Source organism: Daktulosphaira vitifoliae, unplaced genomic scaffold (genome assembly GCF_025091365.1).
Source record: "Daktulosphaira vitifoliae isolate Bord-2020 unplaced genomic scaffold, ASM2509136v1 Scaffold_191, whole genome shotgun sequence".
Classification (NCBI taxonomy): Eukaryota; Metazoa; Arthropoda; class Insecta; order Hemiptera; family Phylloxeridae; genus Daktulosphaira; species Daktulosphaira vitifoliae.
Window position 1 is genome coordinate 11,350 of NW_026099759.1, and position 11,026 is coordinate 22,375.

Consider the following 11,026-nt stretch of genomic DNA (forward strand, 5'->3'; position numbering starts at 1 on the left):
AATTCTTCGTGCAAAGGCATAGTTAGGGTTTTGTTCTGGGGAGGATACATATGAAAAAAATTTTAATTACCATGTTTAAAAATAAAGAAAATAAATTGTATATTTACCATGGAATAATTTTATTTTTGAGCGATTTATGTCCACCGCCCACCTTTATTTTGTCTTTTTCTATAATAATAATACATTAAAACGGTTAAAAAAAAAAAATTAACTTAATAAAATATTGTTAGGGATCAATTTTATTATTTTTTTTATGCACATAGTAAAGAATTAAATATTCTTTAAAGAATATGAAGTAGTCATTACTAAATAGCTATGACTACGACAAATGTCATAAAGATAAAACTATAAATATTAAAACGACCTCGTAATTAAGTACTTATATTTTCTTAAACAAAATTAACTACACTAGAGAGAAGCATGTAATTACCAAAAAATAGATAGAGTAAGAAAATGAGTATAAAAGGAACTGAAACTTAAGCATTGTAGTAAATATTCATTTTGTTACTACCTGAGACCCGTTAGTCAAAAATATTTATTTACTATATTCAGTTTTTTAAATTCATAATGTCATCACTAACATTATTTTTCTTAGTGGGTAAGTGTTTATTGTTAAATATGTTTTAAAATTAAATTATACGAATAAGATGATTAAACAATGTAATTTGCGATAAGCAAATTCAACTAACTTTTAATTATAAATGCTACGCTATTTAAATTTGATATCTTAATCTTTTATCATTAATATAATAAAATAAAAATGTTGAAAGTTGGTTGCATTCTGCACAATACCATTCATTCCACTTAAAGATTTATCATTAGTTTTTCTTCTATAAAAGGTTTGTCTGCAATTTCAATGAGTGGCTTTACTGCTGCTGTACCATTGGATCCAAATAATTGTCCAGATATATGTCCAACCATATTTGAACCTGTATGTGCCTTTAATGTCTGTACAAAAGTATATAAAACATTTGGAAATGAATGTGAATTAAAGCGATCGAACTGTCAAAATAATACGAGTAAGAACTTAAAATACATACATAAATGACTAAACATTATAAAGCGATTTTTTAAAATTAACAGCACCTCTAAACTTGTTTTTTGACGAGATTAGTGACTCCGAATTGATTGACCTCTCTGTATTAATTTTGACCCCCGAGTTTGTTTCAGTTAACAAATTTAAAATGTTTATGGCGTATCGTTTGTTTCTTTTTTAACATTTATCATACTCGATCAAATATTTAAATGATTTTTAAAACTACGTAAGAATACAATAACAAAATAAATAAAATTTTGATAATTCCTCTTGTAGTACAAAAATCGATCACAAATAATCAAATTTTTGTATTATTTCTTAGAGTTTAGTCAACTTCATTTTGTGATTATTTAAACATAAAAATTAAATAATAACTATACTTGACTGTTATACAAACAAATAAAGATAACATAATAGCATTATTCAAATTGTAGAATCCTGATGTGTTTTTTAATATTTTTTTTTTTTTTTAGATTTTACCATTGTTTATTATGGAAAATGTGTCTAGTTTTACACGTTTATAAAACTAAATATATTACGAAGAATAATAGTAACAATTCAAAGAAAATTCGAAATTGTATTTTTATTAAGTTGTTTATTTATATTTATTTTATTTTATAAATACACTATGCATTTTAAAGTTTTGGATGTATTTTAAAAATTAAATAAACAAAACATAATAACTAATTTATATTTTGTTGTTATTTAATACAAATATTGTACTTTTATTTACACTGAAAAGTTATTAATATTCTTTTTTGCTTTGCATCTTCTTATTAGATCTAATTTATGATTGACGAATAATTATCATATTTTATTTATCTTTTTACTAGATCGTATCGGGTATAAATGTAATTTTTACTTAGCGTCAGAATAAGTTGTTTTGTAGAGTTATATCAGAGAAGCCAATAAAATCGACTCGTTTATGACTCAAACAAGTATAATCTATATACCAATTAGCTTGAAACTGCAAAAATAGCAATCGAATTAGAGAAGTGTAATTTCTAAATAGACGAAATTAATGGGAAATAAATTATGTATATTTACGTTTTAACATATTAAACACTTTGATAATTTTTATAAAAATTATGTTTACAACTAAGTAATTAAATTGATAAGTTGAAATTATTCATGAAAAATAAATGAAACTCTAATATAACACTGACCTTTTTATAGTATTTGTGGAAGTTAATCAACATTTTTCTTATCGAAAAACAATTAAAACATAATGTTTTGCTTTACAATAGATTTTTCAAATAATTTTGTTATGTGTGACTCCTTTTAATCTTAATTATAAGTGTACCCCTTCCCTAGAAAAATTTAAATCACGCTACTAAATTTAATAATTATACCGACAACTAAAGTTATTTACTATTGGTATAATATTAGTATTTACTATTAAGTATAATTATGAAGTTTTAGATACTATAGTAAGCAACGAGAGAAAAAATATTATAAACTTTTAAATATTGAATAATATTATATTTTTTAAACATTTATCCAATTATAATTTAGCCCCGTGGCACACAGGATGAATAGTTAAAAATGTTGCATGCGTATTAAATACATAGATAGTCCATTGGAAATTCCGACCGACTTGTTTTGCAATCTCAAATTAATTATTACACCTTGACATTAACACTGCTGTATGTTAAAAAAGTAATCTAGTTATGTAATTTAATTTTTAAACGTAAAATACTATCACACTGCTTTATAAAAAATAATAAATCTTTGATATTTATAATATTGTTCTTTGAACATAATTTAATGTAATAAAAGTTTATGGTAATGTAACATTTTCTAGATATTAAGAAATAATTTATAAATAATAACAACTTTATAAATTTAAACGATTAATAAAATAAAAGTTTATTTTATTTGCATCGCTAAAAATTTACACTAAACCTTTTATAGTCAAGGTTACCATTTATAACATAATCATTATTTCTACAAAAAACTAATTATTTATAAATACATATTATTTTTTGAATTTAGAATATTACATCAATGAATAAGTCGATTAACATGGAATATACATCAAACCTACAGCCGGGAAAACCCTTATTTTCTTGTGAGCAATGGGTTGCCTTGAGGACTGGTAGTTATTACAAAGGAGAATGGAATGAGAAAACTATGCATGGATTAGGAAAATATCATATGCCCGAAGGTAAAGTTGTATTGAAAATATTTGCTAATTAAACTACTTAAGAAAATTGTATTTATTTTAGGGGCCATTTATGTAGGAAAATTCGAAAACGGTTTCTTTCACGGACCTGGAACAATATACTACCCGATAGGATCTAAAATCAAAGGAATCTGGAATAAAGGTCAATGTCAAACACGTACTTATATATTTCAAGACGGTCTTAAGTTCAAATTAAAAGATTGGAAGTACTGTAAAATGACTGATAGGAGGTATTTTATAAAATAAAAACTACAATATGAGAAAAAGCTATTAATGGCTTTCTATCCAAGTTGAAATCTTAACTAAAATTACAAATTTGAAACAAGAGATCTAACAAACCTATGTTAATTTTTAATAGATTTTATTTACTCATTTAATTTTATGAAATTAAATTCAATAAAATACATGATATTAAACATCGTTGTAACAAAATAAACTATAATCACGAAATCTCTTAGAACTTAAGTAGATTGATTAATACTGGTATTAATTACTATTTGATTTCCATATATATATATAAACTAACATATGCAATATAATTTTTTTTTTCAAAAATTTTCTATAATTAAATAAAATTTAATTAAGTTCCTATTTATTTCNTCTAAAATCAGAGGGATCTGGAATAAAGGTCAATGTCAAACACGTACTTATATATTTCAAGACGGTCTTAAGTTTAAATTAAATGATTGGAAGTACTGTAAAATGACAGATAGGAGGTATTTTTAAAAAAAAAACTACAATAAGAGAAAAAGCTTTTAATGGCTTTCTATCTAAGTTGAAATCTTAACTAAAATTACAAATTTGAAACAAGAGATCTAACAAACTTATATTAATTTTTAATACATTTTATTTACTCATTTAATTTTATTAAATTAAATTCAATAAAATACATGATATTAAACATCGTTGTAACAAAATAAACTATAATCACGAAATCTCTTAGAACTTAAGCAGATTGATTAATACTGGTATTAATTACTATTTGATTTCCATATATATAAACTAACATATGCAATAATTTTTTTTTTCAAAAATGTTCTATAATTAAATAAAATTTAATTAAGTTCCTATTTATTTTCACTTTTAAATATTAACATAGTGATCTTATTGATTAAACTTCGATATAAATATGTATAAATTAATTAGAATTTTCTCTCCAAATTTCATAACTTGAAAGCAAACTTCAATATCTTTAATTTACTTATTTGTAAAAAAAAAAATTGGTAGAAAAAATAATTATATGGAATTAGCTAATTTTACATAGAACTAGTAAAAATATTTTTAATTTTTCGAACTACTTTTATTTAGAATTATTTCGAGTAGTATACACATTTACTAAGTAAATAAGGATAAAAAAAAAAAATACTTGCAAATTGAGTACTGAGTAAAACTCGGTAAAAAAAGTATTAAAAACCTAAAACCGGGTAAAAGTCGAGTAAAAAAAATCCATACAAACCGAGCACTAAGTAAGAGCCAAAGAGTCAAATTTTTAGTATTAATAAAATAAAAATATCAAAATTAAATTTCTAATGTTTCTTCTTCATTTTAAGTTAAAACCACAATTTAGGCGTAGGTTGGAAGGTTGAATCTATCATATTTAGATTTTTCTCTCCAAAAAATCATGTGCATTTTTTAAATATACTTTTTTAAGATCAGAAAAAATTACAATTGGCTTCCTGAATGTTTTTTCACTCTATATATGAATAAAAATTTCCATTATAAAATAGTTGTTAAGACAAATTCGAAAAAAATATTTTACTGAAATCGTTAAAAAATTAATTAAAATAATAAAAAAAATAATGTATAATGTATTTTATGATTAAAATATACTTATTGAATCTCATCAACATATACTGAATTAAATAACATTTTTATTTTATAATCATATAAAGGCATACAGAATGATCGGCTTTTCATAAATCACTCGATTACGCAAAGTAAATGAAATATTGGAAAAATAAATTTTGATTTCTTTTAGCTGCACATAATTCTTAGTTTATCAGCTAATAATTATTTTTTAGATTCATCTCTTATAACATAAAGAGGCATCAATTTTATTTTTTAAAATAGCAACATACATATTTAATTAACTTATAAAATAAGAAATAATCTTATAGAAATAGATAGGTCGATAACAACTTTTGGACGAGTATTTCAGAAGTTATTAACATTATAAAGTTATGACTGAAGGTGAAAAATAGGTGCTGCAATTTTTATCATTAGTCATTTCCCAGCCATACTCTTTGGTATTTTTATACCTAGCTATAAAAATATCTAGAATAAAATCCAATGTACTGGTACTAAAGTTGTTTTCGACCAGTCATTTTTTCAATTAGATAATTTTCTATTTTATGAGTTAATTAAATGTGTATGTTATCATTTAAAAAAATAAAATTGACATCCATATACGTTATAAGGGATGATTGTAAAAAGTAATTATTAACTGATAAATCAAGAATTATATGTAACTAAAAGAAATAAAAAATTATTTTTCAAATATTGTATTTATTTTGCGAGTAATGATACGGTTTATAGAATATTCAAATAAAAATGTTTAAATAATATCAAAATCATCTAACATTTTTCCATAGCTTCGAATTAAAGCTAAAAANATATCGAAATCATCTAACATTTTTCCATAGCTTCGAATTAAAGCTAAAAACACTATTTACAGAATGGATATAAAACACATTGAGTTGTTTAAATATATCATATATGTTTATTTTGTCCTTTAAAATTGCACTAAGCTAAAACAGAAAAAAGGAAAGTTTTGGTGTTCACATTGAATGTTAAATCGTAAATCCATTATAAATTCATTTGAGTTGATATATTTACTTTAGATTCTTTCTTTATATTGAAATTTAATGATATCTATATATATTTTCTTTTGTATGTTCGTTCTACATTTTGTAAAAAATTATTTTCATAATATTTTCATAATAAACATTTATGTCATATTTTTAGGTACGTTTTAGAGCATAAACATGGTTTGCAGCCAGCTGCACGTAGCCGAATCTCTAACCGTGAAATTGTGATTGAGACTCCTAAAGGTTTTTACGACGCTGGTGATGGATTTTATGATCCTCGTACGAATACCGTTCATGATTACGAAACCAACGAAATGATCAGGTATGAATAATTCTCAGTGTTTGCAGGAAGATTTTTCTGTTTAGTCCTTGGAAATTAAGCCTCATACATAAATGTATCTAATAGGTAACATTAGATAATCTTAAAATTAATTACTAGATTAAAAAAAAAAATATTGGCTACTACATAAAAGAAAAAATATAAATAATTTTAGATAATTATACTATTATTATAGATCATTTAAACAATTTTTATCGTTGTGTTCATTTATGTGTTATGAACTATGTTAAAAGAAAGTTTAGAATGTATTAATAATTTTTTTATTATAAATAATTTTGCTCAAGTACGAGCACACTTATTCTATTTTAATTTCAATGCGATGCTGAGATTGTTATTGTCATAATGTGTTTTATTTAATTTCTGTTCATGAAAATTCTCAGCTCTCGCTGAACTTATTTTATTGATCTATGTGTCAAAACACCACGACCTTATTACCTATCATCGCCGAAAATTGAAAAAAAAAACTTTATTTTAGAAATCTAAAAAAATATTTCAAAATTATACTACCGTAAAAATGGCATTTTCAAGCATTTTTTTCTGCATTTGAAAAATACGTATTTTAATGAAATTTTAATAAAGTATACTAGAAACCACACGCTTTATTTTGGTATACTTTTTATGAAAATCTAATTAAATATGTTGTCCAACAATTGTTCTATTATAAGAAATTGATCGTCAAAGTAATAAAAATTACAATTTTTACAACAATAATTTCTTTATTCTGAGATTTCTGACAAACCAAAACTTATACCAAAATTAAGCTATTTAAAAATGGCTAATTATGAAAAAATAAAAACTCTTTCCAATATTTTTGCTATGAGTTTTTGACTTTAAATCCAATTACGTTTTCCTGGAAAAATTACTTAGTGTGCTCCGATTTTCAAAATCTTTTTTTTCAACGAAAGTACTCGGCCACCAGACTTAAGAAAAAATATTGATGATGGCGGTCAATTTTTGGCGCTCGCTCTCATGAGCGTTTTAAAATTTCAACCTTTTTCGAGAAAAAAGCTGACGTCAGTGTTTTACGACTTTAGGTTTAAAATCATCAACACACCCGCCCAAAGAAGTTTCTGAGATATCATAAAAAATATTAATTTAATCCGTTCATTTTTTACCGTTCTACAAGATTTTTTTTATGTCCACACACATATTTCAAATGAGGTTATCATCTCGTTCTTCGCGCATATATAAATTTTCAGTAAGTAAGAAAACGGGTTTTTGTTGTTCTCTTTGTTTGTAACAATTTACCTGTTTTCTTAGTTATTGACCATTCTGTATATGTTGACTCTGAAATTGTGGATAATAAATTTTTAAGTCAATTACTCTTTTTGAATTTACCTGATTTTATTAATTAAATTTTTAATATATTTTTGTTACACTGATTTTGATATGATACTTTTTCCTGCAAAACACTTATCGTGCCGAGCATAGCTGAGTATTCTTACCAGAATCAGTGGCCTTCTTATGANCATAGCTGAGTATTCTTACCAGAATCAGTGGCCTTCTTATGAGGTCGGATTAAAGAGGCTTACGAGCCGAAGGTGCATAAGTCTTGTAGGGCGTCAGGTTTGGGGCGGTATCCCATCCAGACGAAGCCTAGTATTATATAAATGTTTTTGTTGTGAACTACAATATTAAAATTAAATTTTTCTTGACAATTGTCCCTTCCATGAAAAATCGGCAGTCAAATTAATTTTTTTTAATTTTTATAAAAACTATTTATATATTATTTATTTCAAAATAACTATTTTTTATCACTTTTCAAACAAATAATTTTGATTGGTCGATAACAATTACTCATTGTGTTATGAACATTTTAATACTTTTAGTGGGTATGTAGTGAAAGTAGATGTAATTTATACTTAAATTTAAAAAAATTTTAAATAATTTTTTAGTTTTTTATTAAATAAATGAAAAAAATATTTTTGACATATTTTAAAGCTGTGAAAATGAAAAAAAAAGTACGCAAAATATTCACCGGAAAAAAGTTATTAAAGATGTCAAAACCTCATATATATAAAACGTTACATATATTTTTTTTAATGAAAATTTTTATTAAATGAATTTTGAACTATGTAAAAAATAATAATTGATAGAATCCAATATATTTATAATTATAATTATAATTATATAATACACCAATTAAAATATAAAAAAATGAGTTATTTATAAAAATGATCAAATTATTAATTTAAATTTTACTAAAAATATTTCACATTTTTAAAAAGCAAATCTTTTCTTAACCGTTCAACTTAATATGAAGTTATTCTTTAGTTAACGTTTCAATTTAATTTAGTCACAAATCATCATATAAATTATTTACATGATTAACTTAACTTTTAAAATTAACATGTCAACTTTTGCTAACATGGATAATAAAATCGAAAAAAAGCATTTATATTATCAGTTTTGTTCACCGTAAGTAATTAGATTTAAACTGCACAACAACGTTATATATTATAACAAAAAAAAATTGTTTCTATATAAAATAAAATGTTATAAAATTAAATATTTTAAAATAGAATAAAAAATTTTATTCTAAAGATATTCAACAGATTGAAATTTTATTAAATTATAACCAAATAAGGGTGCCAGAAGGTGATTAGCGTCTTGAGATTTTGCTGATTTTACCTTTATTTTTTAAGACGTCATTAAAAAAATATTAGCCTCTACGTTAGTATTTAAAATAATTTTAGTACCTCTTAGAATTTGACTGAATGCTTATGTTGATACATTTTTAACCCAGAGATTAATTAAATTAAATTAAATAAAAACCAAATGATTATAAAACTAGTTAGTTGTAGAGTATTTATCTATAAGAAATGAATCATTAAATGATTTTAGCATAAAAACATTGAGATATTTAAATCATTTAACGACATACTTAATAAATAAAAAATTAATTACCACAAAATTATCTTTAGTTGAAATTAACAAATATAATGATAACCAATTAGAAACTCAACCCAACCCCTAGGATAATTTGATTTTTTTGTTTATTAATACAGTATATATATTTAAATGAATTTTAAGGGAAACGCTTATTCAGAAAAGATGAGTCTCTTGTATTCCTCCTCACTTTAAGCCTTGATTTTAGACCTAATACATTTTTCTGATATACCTTTAATATTAAAATTGATTTGTAATGCATTTTATATATAGCATTTAAAATAATTAAAAACCCATATATAGGTACTTGAGATTACTCAGAAAAATATAAAAGATAAAGGTTTTCCTGGGATAACTTTTCTGAATTGTTTTTTTTAATGACTAAATATTATTATTATCAATTGTTAAAGTCTATTTTTTTAAATCAATTAACTTTTTCATTCAGTTTAATCATAAAATTATTTGATAATTTTTTTAAGGGTGCCTTCCGATGCTGGAGCTAAGTGGATAATGGAAAACTGTTCTAAAGGTGGTGAGGTACAAATACCTTTTCGTCCATATTTCAATGAAAATCGTTTGAGCAATACCGTAATAAATATTAACGACACAACAGCTAAAACAATGTTTGTTGATTCAGTTATAGATGAATTTGAACAAACACAAAGTGAAGGTAGTTTAGTCACTGACACTGTATCGGGCGTTTTGTCAGATTGTATTATCAACAATCAAAGGTATACATTTTTTCTATCAAAATTACTAATCGAATCTTAAGACAATACAAAATGTTGATATAAATAAAAAAATAATAAAAAAGTTTCACTTCAATAATTATTACAATTTCAATTCAATAAGTTTAACTGATTATAGAATTACTTAATTTATTAAAAATGTTACTATCAAAACCCACCACGGTTCACTAACACATAATATAAATAATTATACATTTCAATAAAGTATAATTTAAACTATAGTTTGTTCGATACAAATGGCAGTTCAGACGACTGTGGTTTATTTTCGAAAATGAACATATCAACAGATGCACATCAACAACTGAAATATTGCCCGAAAATTATGAACTTAAAAAAAGCCAAAAACGATCCAAGTCATTTACAGTTTGAAAACATTAGTCATAGTGACAATAGAAATTGTCAACAGAAAAACCAGAATAATGAAGACGAACCTGGGTTTTGGTAATTAAGTTATTCATTGGGCATTCCATAGTAAATTTTCTGTGTAAACTTTAATAAAATTTATCTTACTTCAATAAAAGATATTCTACGGGTTACCAATTTATAAAATTTTTTATTTTCAATACACCGGCAAGAAACCGTTGAGTTATTTCAATGTTGATAGTATTTAATCATAAAAACCGGTTTACTACAAAACAACATTTCCTATAAATAACATTAATGTACCTATATTAATTATATTAACAGCAATTGAACCATCAGTTAACTGCGAAACACAGACATGTATTCTAATACAGCAGTTTTGTTTATTAGTAAGTATCTATACTCTGTTTTAAATATTTACTTTTATAAATGTACAATTTACTATGTAATTTTTATTAATAAAGNTTTTATAAATGTACAATTTACTATGTAATTTTTATTAATAAAGTAAAAATAAAGTTTGAATAATTACTTTCAATAGTTTAAGAATGTGTTGATTTACTTAAATACAAACGGTAAAATCATATATTATATAATATTATTGTAATAATATGATATTTTATTTGTTAAATATTTTTTACTTATATTATTCAAGTA

General features: G+C 23.6%; 2 protein-coding genes across 2 annotated transcripts; both read left to right on the forward strand.

Annotated features, from left to right (window-relative positions):
- Positions 1–468: 468 nt before the first annotated feature.
- LOC126909219 (PI-actitoxin-Avd5a-like) lies at positions 469–1,723 on the forward strand. The gene is made up of 3 exons (XM_050691637.1): positions 469–598; positions 840–1,019; positions 1,510–1,723. Exons 1-3 carry the CDS (start codon positions 568–570, stop codon positions 1,542–1,544), a joined length of 246 nt encoding a protein of 81 aa, XP_050547594.1. The 5' UTR covers positions 469–567; the 3' UTR covers positions 1,545–1,723.
- Positions 1,724–2,940: 1,217 nt separating this feature from the next.
- Positions 2,941–10,826, forward strand: LOC126909218 (MORN repeat-containing protein 5-like). The gene is made up of 7 exons (XM_050691636.1): positions 2,941–2,955; positions 3,032–3,203; positions 3,265–3,363; positions 3,850–3,937; positions 6,186–6,350; positions 9,737–9,988; positions 10,229–10,826. The coding sequence occupies exons 2-7, from the start codon at positions 3,044–3,046 to the stop codon at positions 10,449–10,451; spliced, it is 987 nt and encodes a 328-aa protein (XP_050547593.1). The 5' UTR covers positions 2,941–2,955; positions 3,032–3,043; the 3' UTR covers positions 10,452–10,826.
- Positions 10,827–11,026: the final 200 nt, after the last annotated feature.

Bases quoted from the DNA above. Each gene is read 5' to 3' on its own strand.
- LOC126909219 (XM_050691637.1), top strand. From the start codon at position 568: ATGTCATCACTAACATTATTTTTCTTAGTGG. The intron at 599-839 runs GTAAGTGTTTAT...CTTCTATAAAAG, and splicing joins AACATTATTTTTCTTAGTGG to GTTTGTCTGCAATTTCAATG. The intron at 1,020-1,509 runs GTAAGAACTTAA...TTTTTTTTTTAG, and splicing joins GAACTGTCAAAATAATACGA to ATTTTACCATTGTTTATTAT.
- LOC126909218 (XM_050691636.1), top strand. From the start codon at position 3,044: ATGAATAAGTCGATTAACATGGAATATACATCAAACCTACAGCCGGGA. The intron at 3,204-3,264 runs GTAAAGTTGTAT...TATTTATTTTAG, and splicing joins AAAATATCATATGCCCGAAG to GGGCCATTTATGTAGGAAAA. The intron at 3,938-6,185 runs GTATTTTTAAAA...TCATATTTTTAG, and splicing joins TGTAAAATGACAGATAGGAG to GTACGTTTTAGAGCATAAAC.